Here is a 12,661-nt window from a genome sequence, read left to right on the forward strand (position 1 = left end):
CACCCAGGCCCGTCAGACCTTAGCGCATTCGTGTGTGGGATCAATCCTGGGTGGATGGCCTGCATCTACCGATTGCCGGGCCGAACATTCATTAGATGACGTCGCGGGGTGTCTAGCGGCGATCCTAGATCAATACGCATTGTTGGTGTTTTGTGACCAGCCAGCACAATCCCTAGGGCGTGTATCCGGTATACTCATAAATTTTGCCCTACAGAATTTATTCTTCCATTGAAACGGGTTAAATTATAAGTACGTTGTACCAAGGACGGTTCCCAAAGCGTTGCAACGGTTTGGGCGGCAGGTCGGATCAACCGGGGACGAGACAGCACTCGATGACGCCGTAGACAGCCGGGGGTTCATATAAGGTCTGGCCAGGAACCCGATATTCAATCACATCATTTCGCAAAATAAACGCAATTCTTTGCTATTCTGAATCTCAAAACGGCCGCAAAACCAAAAGACGAGGAGCATCACCCTTATACTACATCTATTAGTAGCAGCTGGTAGACGTACTCACACTATGGAGCCCACCGGCTCAACATCCCTCCGCGAAAGCACCTCGCCAGGACAGCCTACAGGCAGCTCCAGCGAAAGCGACAATCTAGCCACAGTCCCAACAAATCGCGATGGGCGCTCCTCAATCTACGAAGCCGTCCGCACCAACACTCTCTCCCGCCGCCCAACAAACCTGAACAACGTCGAGCTCGAACGCATCAACACCTACCGACTCCAACATCGCTCGACCGTCGGCTCCGGCCCAGCCGTCCCCCCTACCGAATGGCTCCCAATGGGCGCCGGCAAGCCCTATCCGCCCGGCCTGCCAGACCCGGAACAATTCGTGGTGGAATTCACGGGCTCCGACGATCCCATACATCCGCAGAACTGGTCGCTCGGTCGAAGGGTGGCAATCTCCGCGACATTGGCGTATACGACCTTTGTTTCTTCCTTCGCGAGTGCCATTTACTCCTCGGCTGTTACCGAGATCGCACCGTACTTCCATGTTAGTACGGAGGTTGCGATTCTCGGCGTCACGCTGTATGTTCTGGGTTTTGCGTCTGGACCGACATTATGGGCCCCGATGAGTGAGCTTATCGGAAGAAGACTGCCCATACTACTGGGGATGTTCGGTTACTCGCTCTTCACCGTTGCGACAGCTACATCGAAAGACGTGCAGACCTTGATGCTAACCCGCTTCTTCGCGGGGTTCTTCTCCGCCAGTCCAATCGCCATTGTCCCTGCCGTGTTCGCGGATATTTGGGATAATGCCACACGCGGCGTGGCGATTGCCATGTTCGCAATGGCGGTGTTTGTGGGTCCGTTTGCGTCGCCTTTTACCGGTGGCTTTATTACGATGTCGCATCTTGGGTGGAGGTGGACTATGTACATCTCCTGCATTATGGGGTTTTTGGCACTGGGGTTGTGTCTGCTGTTTCTCAAGGAGACGTATGCGCCGGCGATCCTGGTTGAGAAGGCTAAGACGCTACGGCGACAGACCCATAATTGGGGGATTCGCGCGAGGCAGGAGGAGGTTGAGCTTGATTGGGGTGAGCTCATTACGAATAATTTTAGTAGGCCGTTTCGGATGTTATTTACTGAGCCGATTGTCTTTTTGGTAAGTTGTCCCACGTTATTCAACTTGCTAGCCTTTACTAAATGTCTGCCAGATCTCACTGTGGATGAGTTTCGTCTACGGACTGATGTACGCACTACTGGGTGCATACCCAGTCGTATTCCAAGGAATCCACCGCATGAACCTCGGCGTCGGCAGTCTCCCATTCATCGGCCTGATCATCGGCGAGCTTCTCGCCGGTGTCTACATTCTCTACGACCAGAAAGCATACACGAAAAAGCTAGCCGACAACAACAACATCCCCATTCCCGAGTGGAGGCTTCCACCTTCCATCCTTGGTGGCGTATGCTTCACCGTCGGACTGTTCTGGTTCGGCTGGACCGGTTGGACCAAGTCGATTCACTGGATGGCACCGACAGCGAGTGGAGTCATTACAGGATTCGGGATCTATGTGATCTTCCTGCAGTGTTTTAACTATTTGATTGACTCGTACCTGACATTGTGAGTGATCCCCTGCAACATGATCTACAAAGACCTACTGACACCGCTTGATAGCGCCGCATCTGTGTTTGCCGCAAACACGATCATTCGATCTGCAGTCGGAGCTGCGTTCCCTCTTTTCTCGAAGCAGATGTTCCAAAACTTGGGGGTGCAGTGGGCTGGGACGCTCCTTGGATGTTTGGCTCTCATCATGGTACCGATTCCGCTGGCGTTCATCAAGTGGGGCCCAGCTCTGAGGAAGAAGTCGAAGTTTGCACCCACATTCGGGCCGAGTGAGACTGCAGCTGCGGAGAAGGAGCCTCGCGCGTCTGTATAGATCACGTGCAGTGTTGTTTGCGAAGGGCTATCGATTTCAGTATATCTACCAAATAGACTGTATCACAATTACCATTGCAAAATTCTGGAGCTATCGGTAAATCCACCGAACAAATTCGGATCTTCCATCGAGTGAGAGAGACATAGATAGATCAGGCTCGGCATCCTCGGGATCCGCCGAGTCCCTTCGGCCCCAGGGTCTTTTATCCTGGGGAATATAGAACGATGTCCAGATAGTCCAGCAGCGGGTAGATAGAGCTACTGACCCGATGCTGACGCCGTGCTTCCCTTGCTATGCTTGGTGGAAGTACTCGCAGATATGCACGGCTTCTGGAAGGGAAGCCATGCCGCCAAGACGCCCGAGCACTCTTGGCGTTTCATCGCGTGGTTGGACTCTGCCATTCTCCCATGACATTAATCATTTATCCTAGTCACAGAAAGAAACCTCTTTTTCTCAAGTATTCACTCGAATATATAACCTGAATGCAGCGCAACTGTATACCTGCTGTCAAAATTTTCGCGGCCCACCGGGGTTGCCGAGGTCCCATGGGAATGGACCCTGTCGGCAACGCGCGCCAGGTTCGGCCAACCGGCGTAAGCCAAGGCGCCAAGTTACGGAGGCGGAGATAGTGAACGATGGCGAATTTTTTTCCTGTCAGGCCTTATCAGCCGAATCCGGTTGGCGGAGGCTGACTTTTTTATCTTTTTATTTCCTGGTCCTGTGCCTCCTCCCTGGCGTAAACACCCTTAGAAGCTGTCGCAAACCGACGCGGCTGTCTATACCTGCTGCTTGCATAGACCCGACTTCAGCATGGGTGTCAACGCTTGGATCCACGAGACGAACGTGCGGGTTGCGCGCGGCCCCGTGGGGAGATGGTTTCGTCTGGAGGGCTCTGGCCATGTGAGTACCCTTAGTACAGACTCAAAGCTCGTGTGAGCTCAGCTTTAGTTATTGCGACGAGCTCTGTAGCACAATAACGAAAAGTGGCGAGCTGATGTTCTGTCCATATAGCCCCGCGAGCGAAAGGGCAGCTACTTCTTCACCGAGCTGCGCGCTGGCCTGGCAACCTTCTTCGCCATGGCGTACATCATCTCCGTGAATAGCAATATCACGTCCGAGACCGGCGGTACCTGCGTCTGCCCACCCGAGAGCATGGATGACTTCTGTGCCACTAATTCCGAGTACCTGCTCTGCGTGCAAGAGATCAAGCGCGACATCGTCACGGCAACTGCAGCCATCGCCGCGCTCTCCACCTTCTGCATGGGTTTCTTCGCCAATCTGCCCATTGCGCTTGCACCGGGTATGGGCCTGAACGCGTACTTCGCCTACACCGTCGTCGGGTATCATGGGAACGGCCTGATTCCGTACTCGGTCGCGCTGACGGCGGTCTTCGTCGAGGGCTGGGTATTCTTCGGGTTGACACTCCTCGGTATGCGGCAGTGGCTTGCGCGTGCGTTACCTGCGTCCATTAAGCTTGCCACTGGCGTGGGTATTGGACTGTACCTTGCGCTCATTGGGTTGACGTATAGTGCGGGTATTGGGTTGGTGCAAGGTGCTTCGGATACCCCCATTGAATTGGCGGGTTGTATTAACTCCGACGAGTATATGACGGACGGGCTGTGCAAGAGCAGTTCGAAGATGCGCAATCCAACCATGTGGGTTGGTATTTTCTGCGGTGGTATTTTCACGGCTATGCTCATGATGTATCGCATCAAGGGTGCTGTCATTGCTGGCATCTTGCTGGTCTCGATCATCTCTTGGCCTCGTACCACGCCTGTGACATATTTCCCCTACACTGAGCTTGGGACCAGCATGTTCGACTTCTTCAAAAAGGTCGTGACCTTCCACCCTATTTCCCGAACCCTGCTTGCGCAGGAGTGGGATATCTCTGGTCATGGTGGTCAGTTCGGATTGGCCTTTATCACTTTCCTGGTTTGTTCAACCCCATCGCCAACCTGGAGTCATTTGTTAACACAGTCTTAGTATGTCGATATCCTCGACACCACAGGAACCATGTACTCCATGGCCCGCTTCGCGGGAACAATCGACGAGAAGACGCAGGACTTCGAAGGAAGCGCCATGGCTTACGTGAGTAGACTCAACGTATCCCCCGTTGATCACAACTAATATCCCCAGATGGTCGACGCAATCTCGATCTCGATTGGCTCCCTCTTCGGCAGTCCCCCAGTAACAGCCTTCGTCGAATCGGGCGCCGGAATCTCAGAGGGCGGAAAGACAGGCCTGACATCCTGCATGACAGGCATCGCCTTCTTCATCTCCGTCTTCTTCGCCCCGATCTTCGCCTCGATCCCGCCCTGGGCCACCGGTTGCACGCTGGTGATCGTGGGCGCTCTCATGGCGAAGGCCGCCGCCGACATCAACTGGCGGTACTATGGCGACGCCATCCCCGCCTTCCTGACCATCGCCATAATGCCCTTCACGTATAGTATCGCGTACGGCTTGATTGCCGGTATTCTGAGCTATATCACTCTCAACGGCGGGGCGTGGATCATCGAAAAGGTCACCGGAGGCCGAATCGTGCCGCCGAACAAGGACGAGTCGGATCCGTGGTCGTGGAAGGTTCCCGGTGGGTTCTTCCCTCCGTGGGTGAAACGTGCTGCGCATGGCAAGAAGGATTTCTGGCGGCCAGACGAGGAGCGTGCTGAGTCGGAGGCGTATGGCTCGTTCGGGTCGGCTTCGCAGGAGCGAGTCGCGATTCAACATGAGAAAGTCGTGCAGGACGAACCTGTTGTGGGCAAGGCCTCGTAGAACGCTTCCTTGGTGGGGTCTGTATAGTTCTCGGCCTCGTAATACGTAAATAATGATATGATATCAATGCAAATAATCATCAATCTGCATCCTGTCTCATTTATTCCTATACTACGGCTCTCGACACTGCTCGATATCCCCTCCTTTTCCCCCACCTTGGGGAGTTGCAAAGGTATACTCCAGCTGGGCTTGAGAAACGAAGGCGGTGATGGTGGCAGAATGTCCAGCAAGTGAATCGAGAACCAGCGCACGGACCCACTGCCCCATTGTATAAATATCGCAGCGCGCCCACTTCCTCTTCCCTTTTTTTCCCCAAATATTCCTGTTGACTCAACCGGCCTAGCATCTCACCCCTGAAAGCAGTGTTTGGGAAACCTCGCTGCCGGTACGTACTCGTGCGAAGCGAAGCTATGGAGGGTCATCGAACTCAGACACAATGAAAGAGACATTCCCTTCCTGGTGGCGCGGGTCGTGGACGGTGCTACACAGTGCAGAGTTCATGGGTCGACCGGATGATGCACGCGCCCAAGCCTTACGAGGGGAGATTGGAAAGTGGAGTAGCACCCCTGCTTGCAAGTGCGAAGTGAACTGCGTCTGTGAAATCGCGAGAACCGATCGTTACCCAGAGATCCCACTGGGCCTCCACCGTTTGGCAATGCAACAACCGCCGGCATATGGCGCAGAGGACATCCGGCCGAGTCACTGTCTGCGTCGCTGGCTGGAATATTTGTTGAACTGTACCTCCCCGCCAAGGAGATATGCAGCTTGGGGACCTCGATGAGGAGCTATCTGGCTTGCCTGATGATGGGTCTGAGTTACAGCCTGACTGGGCTTGCATCATGAACTTCCGAGGGGTTAGAAGTGAAGTACCCCTAATAAGAGTAGGGCGTGTCCTATGGAAGCCAAGTATCGCGTGCTCCCGACTGAAATTTTTGGAACGGGTACGGTGAGCCTGCGGGCATCGCTTTACCTGAGGCCTGGGCCAACTCTCGCTGACACGGAGCTCGCAAATGGGTTCGCCTGTTTCACGACTTCGCAACGGAGACTCCACGCCTCGAACAGTTGTCGCGGCATTGCACCTCCGCTGGTCGATAACGCACCAACGAAAGTTGGTTTTATTTTTTGAAATTCGTTGTGGTTGACTGTGCTTTGCACACACCCACGGCACTGTGTCGGCTGGACTTACACTACCTCCGGTTTAGGCACTTTTTTCATCACCTGGTCAGCTTGACTGAGCGCGTGGAGAAGAATCAACTCAGAGTCCATCCTGCACGATGTCATGCCTATGACACTCTCGTTGCCTGTGTTGGCACCTACATCTACATCTACCCTACGTACGCTTGGTAGATGGCGGAGAAGCCGTGGAAAGTGGGGCTCGTCTCGGTTCTCGCAAAGCTTAGGAAACCTCGAAACGTCCTAGGCATGTTTACCGAAGATCGAGGCCTCGAGTACTCAAATATCATACCATCGTCCAAACCATCTTTGGGGTTCTCAAGGACTTACACAAAAACGAAGATGCAGATATCGACCCAGACTGGGAGAACGAGACCCGCGGCGGATGCTGTGTGTCGAATGCACTTGAGACGGCTCACCTGTTGATCTCCGAGTTGTGGTCTTTAAACCGAAAGCCACCCGTCAACATCCAGTGGGTCACCGTGTCGATGTTCACCCTATTGCCGTATCTAGAAGATGAAGAGAACCACGCGTCGATAATCAGTCTGGGTTACGCCGCGAAAGCCCTTTCCCACCGCTGGTCGCTGGGGAAGGGCATGATGCGGCTGTTTCAGGTGACAGCCAAACAGCTGGATGTTACCTTTCCACCTGAGACCAATGCGCTGATTGATGAGTTAGAGATCAAGCACTGGCGTGCCGAGGAGCGCAGGCACTTCAGCAGCCAGTACCCCAACTTCGCGAACTCGATGAAGCGCGGCGAGGTTGATGAGATCGAGCTGGATAAGTTTCTAGCCAAGTTGGATGACATGTACTTCAAAGAGCGAGAGGCGTCGTGGGAAGATTCACCTCCTCCGCCACCGACAGAGTCCCCGGTGTCGTGAAAGAGAGAGGCGTTTGAGGGCCGCGGGATCACTGTCATACTCTAGTCAGATACTGACCCACCTCCTAAAGGGGTTACATAATGTTCGGTCATCCACATCACAATCTTGCCACCATCATGAGACCTGGCTCGTAGTGGCATTCTAGGTGCTGTGCGCAGTAGAGTAGACGATGAGAGGGGCTATCTGTTGGATGAGGCCTGGATGAGAGATGTCAATGGCAAGTTCGGCGGGAAGTCGGAAAGGACCTATTGAGGAGTCACTGGCGCACGGAAGTGATTTCCACTGGCCTGCACACTTTTCTTCAGTGTCCAAAAACGCGGAACGGCCCTCTCGAGATTTTCAATCGCCTATCTGAAGTGCCACAAGGCGCTAAGTATTTCTTATTGATGGAAAGAAAACCAACCATTCGCAAAACAGGTCTATGGTAAGCATTCCCAGGAGGGGAGCAGCTTTGAATGAGGCTCCAGATCGCAGAAAAAGTACCCCTTGTGTGAAGAAAAAACAATATTGCTCAGTATTCTTGTCCGCAGAACTTATAAAGAAAAAAAAATATGCCCCTAGCACTCGCCTTGACCCATAGCACAGCTATCCTCCCGTCCCACCATGCCGCGGTCCAGCAATATTCCGTATCACATTCCCCGATTATCGCGGTAATGGGTATTAAAATAACAAAGAAAAAAAGCAACGGGCTGCAGGTACTTATCAGAAGCGTTCTTTATGTGGAGTGAAGCCAGTGTCAGCGCGGAAAAGGTTGATTGTCAGTGGCCAGGGGACCTGGCTCGCGACACCCCCTTTCCGGATTCAATCAACAAACAAAACCCAGCACTCTCACCATAAATACATTGATCCAATCAGTCAGTTGCTTCATATGACTCCTTCTCCGCCTTCTTCCTGATCCAGTATCGATAGCCAAAGAGCGAGATGATGCCTACCGCGACGATGAAGACTATGACAAACACCAGGATGACGCCTCGGTTCTTGTCGGCCCAGTTGCCTCTCTTGATAAAGAGGCGCAGAGAGGATACTCCGTTTTTGAGAGTGGACACTCCATCACGCTCAATAAGGTCGATGGCCGGCATGATGGTCGGCTGGTGAGCGATGCCGATCTAGTGTCCCTGGTCAGCCTCAGTTGATCAAACATCAGGCCTTGCAACGGCTTCCCATGAAAGACAGTGGACGCATACGTGTTTGCTTTGGTGTTTGTGGAGTGAAAGAGGTTCAGGGAGCGTCGGATTGAGGGACTCGTCGGTGATACTGCGATGTGTTAACGACGTCTCGTCACTGGATGATCGTACTGCGGTCGATATGCAACGGAGACTGGGAAAAGTAGAGACGGCTGGACGAGGTTGTGGAAGAGAAAATGATGAGAAGATGATGGCAGACCTTTTAGTTCTGGGCCGTGTAGGAGCTGCGGTGCCTGAGGCGCGGCAGCGTCGTACGAGGAAAGTGCGGCGGTGGTGGGCAACTTCTGCCGTCGACAACCAACTAACCAGACTAACGTGAACCAGGCAGCGCACTCTGAGAGGGGTATCAGGTAGAGTCTACAGGCTCACCCTCTCTCCCTTCTCTTCCTCTTTCGTCTTCCGGCAGCCAACGGACCGCATCACGTCGACGACGAGACTCAACCTTGGGCCCTGTCGCCAGTCCCTGTTCCTCGACTACCAGGGAAGCTTCCCCACCACGCTCAGCGAATCAATAACCATCAAATTACTCTAGTTCGCCAAAATCCATGGTTGTCTTCCTTACCGCGACGGGAATCCATACTAGACAACAAGAGCTGGATCCGCCCCACTCCGTCGACAGCTTCCCCACAGCGAACCGCCGTGATATACACTTCCATAATTACTGAAGATACATGAAACTCATCGGTCTCGCTCGCCTGTGGAGAATATACTGAGTCAATATACTGAGTCAATGGGCCATTTGAGAAGCTGGGCAAGGTCTGCTTCAGACCTCCCACGGCCCATGGAACAACATGAGCCTGAACCGTGCGACCACTTCCCTGGTCCAACGAGTACCACACAATGTCACTACTTACCAAGCTGAGCTTGACTATCTTTCCCGACTGTCTGCTTATTTTTGCGCTCTTCGTGGTGGAGATGTTGCTTTATAGAATCGGACCGAGGTACGAAGAGCTGTCCTTTTAGATCCAAATAATACCTGGTATGAACCCAGTTTACCCGAGCCTGAAATCTCGTAAGGAAGTAGTCTTATTCTTACCGTCAGTCTTTGAGAGTGTTGCTTACGCCAGCTCCATCTCATGTCCCCGCGGGCGAGCAAAAACAACACCCTCGCCTATCATGCAAGAGTATCAATCATCACCGAGATATCAGATATCATGGAACATCATCTCTCACATTGATTCAGCATAATTTTCCACCTGTTTTGCTGCTTCTACATCGATCAAAAGGGACTTGCGTAACCCAGGCCAAAAAGAACATTTCGCCATTGCCCGGAATCGAACCCTTGCTGTCGTCCGATCAGGCAAAGTGCATTCAGGTACGGTCATTGCATGCTCTTTAGCATCACCAGTTTCAGCACCAAATATCTCTATAACATTCGAGTCAATGACTTAAAAAAAGGTCATAGATCAAAAGAAAAAAAGAAGGGCGTGGGCACTGTCCCGGATCTGCAAAGTTCTCCCACCCACCAGCCTCTAGAACCTACAGATCACGCCGCCCGTCCCACCTATGCCGCATCCCCGTTACATCCAGCTACCAGGCCGCAATAGAGGACGCAGACAGTATGCAGTCCTGGCTAGGGTCTGCCTCCGTATCCAGTGGCGGAGTTGCCAGCTCGACCACCGGGGCTTTTGGCGAAAGGATCCAACTTTTTTTCAAATGTAAGGGAGCCCTTAGAACGTCTCTCCCCAATTTTGGATTACTACCAACACATTTTTCTACTCTGAAAATATTTTTGCGTCCACCTTCCAACAGCGCGAATTCGACACCTTTACACTTTTGAGTCTCCGCCAACATCCCCAGTCCCGATTCCATGCCTTGACAAGCCGGTTAGACTCGTTCGCACAGACGTTCTACTCCATCCCATGATACTCTTGGGTTTACTTTCCCACAATCCTACCTTAGAGTACTTCCCACCGGCGGATACTTGTCAATATACACTTCCTGCTGTCTTGAAAACGTCTCTGGACTGCATTCGCAATCTCCAACGTGCGGACTTGACTATCACTCGGTCTATTCATCGTGCATTTCTTATCTGCCCTCCTCCAATACGCCATCCGACTGCACGGCTCACGAGCTTAAGGCGGGATGCCGAACACTCTATACCTGGATGAGGATAGGAGATAGCAGCAAGGGTCATATTTCGGTGTTGCACAGGCCCTCATTGCCCGCTCGAACATTGGAATCCTGTCAGGAATATATACAACTTGTTGATCCACCCATATCCCCGAATAACAACACGAGCACTGCGCAATGCCTAATTTACTACCACTGGTCACATCCACAAATATCCACTTCGATTATACCCTAGGGTACTCCACTTGTCTATGCTTCAGTACGACATCCGACCGGGTGGCTCAAACAGTGTAGGGTCCACGGGGAATACCGAAGGCTCTATATGTGGCGGAGGACAGGAGAGAGCAGCACAAATCACACCTGGGTATTCCATGAACCACATAGTCTGTCGACACGTTTGGCATCATCCTCTTGACGATATATCGCTTGTCGTTCCGCTTGATTCCACACACGCTCGTCAAACCGCGCAATAAAGAGTTTCTTGCAGCCTCTCTCGTGGCATCTCATCCTCTTCGCCCCGATAGTTCGCACATCTCAGCAGTCTCGCTGGACGGGCTCCTCCGATTGCAGTCATGGTGGCACCTTGGCTCGCAGATATATACCCTACCAGGGTCGCACGGAGCTGCAGGGTCTGAAGAGCCAAGCTCCGGGGGCGCGGGGGCTGCATATCTAAAAATGGAATCCTACCTCGTATTTCAACTATTCGCCAATCACAACCACGCCCTTCCGCGATGTAGTTACTGGTCAATCTCGTTGGCCGCAAAGCCTTTCAGAAAAAAAAAAAAAAAAAAAAAAAAAGAGAAGACACGGTGCTTTCCTACGGCAAAATTCAAAAGAGTAAGATTCCGACGTTTTTACCTGGTCGCAATCCTCAACCTTGCTTTCGGCATGGACCGAGCCAATCAAGTACACCAATCAACTGGAAACATGTTCCACATGAGATATTCACATCTCGGCCTCTGATGGATATTGAAAGAGACAATTCCTCATTGGCCAACTATATTAAGCAATGCATTTCCTAACCAATTCAGGCAAACGCTATCCCCTCAACGCAAAGAATGAAGTTTTTCATAACGGGCGAAATAGCTCGTCGATCCTTGACCCGCCGCGGCAGTGATCAACCAATGGCCACCCCTAGTTCCAACAACACGAAGCCCTGACTGGCCCCCAACAAGCCCGATGAACCGTCATTCCTGAGAGAGGCTCAGCTGAATACGAGTTAATGCTCCTCGGCGCGATGATACCCTGTGGTCCTGCAGGGCATATATATTTGCGACGCCACCCATCCACGGCTACATTCTCTATCTGACGGCAGATACACACAACTTCTAGTCTATCACATGAATTAAGGCATCACATACAATACAGCCCAGCAACATGGTGAATCCATCACTCTACATCCTCCCCTTCATTCCGCTGGCGAACGCATGGACGTTCCTCTACACCAACGCCACCGATAATGCCACAATCTTCCACCAAACCGGTACACAAAATTGTACAGCAATCGACCTCGCGAAGGGAAAGGAATTCTCATGGGACCCGGAGAACTCGAATCTGTGCATCTCAATCTACTACGATGACACATGCATGAACCGCGGCGGAATATCTTGTCCGGCGTGGAAGAAGAACTCCTCAAACAACTTCCACGGCATCCAAATCTTCACAAACGATGACGCTGCCTCGGCCTCAATATCACCGGCTCCTACGCAGACAATATTCACCTCAGCCTCCCTATCTTCTACATCAACATCATTGACAACAGGTACCTCAGCTGCAGGTACTTCCGCTGGCTCATCTACCTCCTCACTATCCAGCGGAGCCATCGCGGGAATTGCCATCGGGGTCGTCGCAGCAATCCTATTAATAGGAGGTTTACTCTTTTTCATCGGTCGAATGAATCGCAAGAATGCTACGCCAGAGTCGCCTGCGCCTAAAGGTCCCTATAAGCCGACACTGGCAGATATGCAATCTGCAGTCCCTCCGCATGAGTTTGCGATGGGCACTGGCAATTCTGAGAAGATGCCGCCATCTTCAAGAGGTCGTCCTGTGCCCGGGTCGAAGGTTGTCGAGCTTCCGGGTGATTACCGGACTGTTGAGCTTGAGAATAGTCCTGTTAGTGAGATGGATGTTCATACGGCGGATGTGAAGTTTAATCGCTTCTAGATCTTTTGTTTCTATTGATGAGGAATGACTA

At 52.4% G+C, this 12,661-nt stretch overlaps 6 protein-coding genes across 6 annotated transcripts; 5 read left to right on the forward strand and 1 right to left on the reverse strand.

Annotated features, from left to right (window-relative positions):
- Window positions 1-520: 520 nt before the first annotated feature.
- On the forward strand, window positions 521-2,387 carry N7532_011284 (MFS transporter; the record flags this gene model as incomplete). The annotated part of the gene is made up of 3 exons (XM_056623775.1): window positions 521-1,612; window positions 1,665-2,071; window positions 2,126-2,387. The coding sequence occupies 3 exons, from the start codon at window positions 521-523 to the stop codon at window positions 2,385-2,387; spliced, it is 1,761 nt and encodes a 586-aa protein (XP_056468763.1).
- Window positions 2,388-3,464: 1,077 nt separating this feature from the next.
- On the forward strand, window positions 3,465-4,370 carry N7532_011285 (uncharacterized protein; the record flags this gene model as incomplete). The annotated part of the gene is made up of 1 exon (XM_056623776.1): window positions 3,465-4,370. One exon carries the CDS (start codon window positions 3,465-3,467, stop codon window positions 4,368-4,370), a length of 906 nt encoding a protein of 301 aa, XP_056468764.1.
- A 30-nt stretch (window positions 4,371-4,400) lies between these two features.
- Window positions 4,401-5,156, forward strand: N7532_011286 (uncharacterized protein; the record flags this gene model as incomplete). Its single annotated transcript, XM_056623777.1, has 2 exons — window positions 4,401-4,475; window positions 4,524-5,156. 2 exons carry the CDS (start codon window positions 4,401-4,403, stop codon window positions 5,154-5,156), a joined length of 708 nt encoding a protein of 235 aa, XP_056468765.1.
- A 1,010-nt stretch (window positions 5,157-6,166) lies between these two features.
- On the forward strand, window positions 6,167-7,210 carry N7532_011287 (uncharacterized protein; the record flags this gene model as incomplete). Its single annotated transcript, XM_056623778.1, has 3 exons — window positions 6,167-6,264; window positions 6,359-6,490; window positions 6,577-7,210. 3 exons carry the CDS (start codon window positions 6,167-6,169, stop codon window positions 7,208-7,210), a joined length of 864 nt encoding a protein of 287 aa, XP_056468766.1.
- Window positions 7,211-8,061: 851 nt separating this feature from the next.
- N7532_011288 (uncharacterized protein) lies at window positions 8,062-8,289 on the reverse strand (the record flags this gene model as incomplete). Its single annotated transcript, XM_056623779.1, has 1 exon — window positions 8,062-8,289. The coding sequence occupies one exon, from the start codon at window positions 8,287-8,289 to the stop codon at window positions 8,062-8,064; it is 228 nt and encodes a 75-aa protein (XP_056468767.1).
- Window positions 8,290-11,844: 3,555 nt separating this feature from the next.
- N7532_011289 (uncharacterized protein) lies at window positions 11,845-12,630 on the forward strand (the record flags this gene model as incomplete). The annotated part of the gene is made up of 1 exon (XM_056623780.1): window positions 11,845-12,630. The coding sequence occupies one exon, from the start codon at window positions 11,845-11,847 to the stop codon at window positions 12,628-12,630; it is 786 nt and encodes a 261-aa protein (XP_056468768.1).
- Window positions 12,631-12,661: the final 31 nt, after the last annotated feature.

This window comes from Penicillium argentinense (assembly GCF_028826775.1).
Source record: "Penicillium argentinense strain IBT 30761 chromosome Unknown utg000011l_segment0_segment0, whole genome shotgun sequence".
Taxonomy (NCBI): domain Eukaryota; kingdom Fungi; phylum Ascomycota; class Eurotiomycetes; order Eurotiales; family Aspergillaceae; genus Penicillium; species Penicillium argentinense.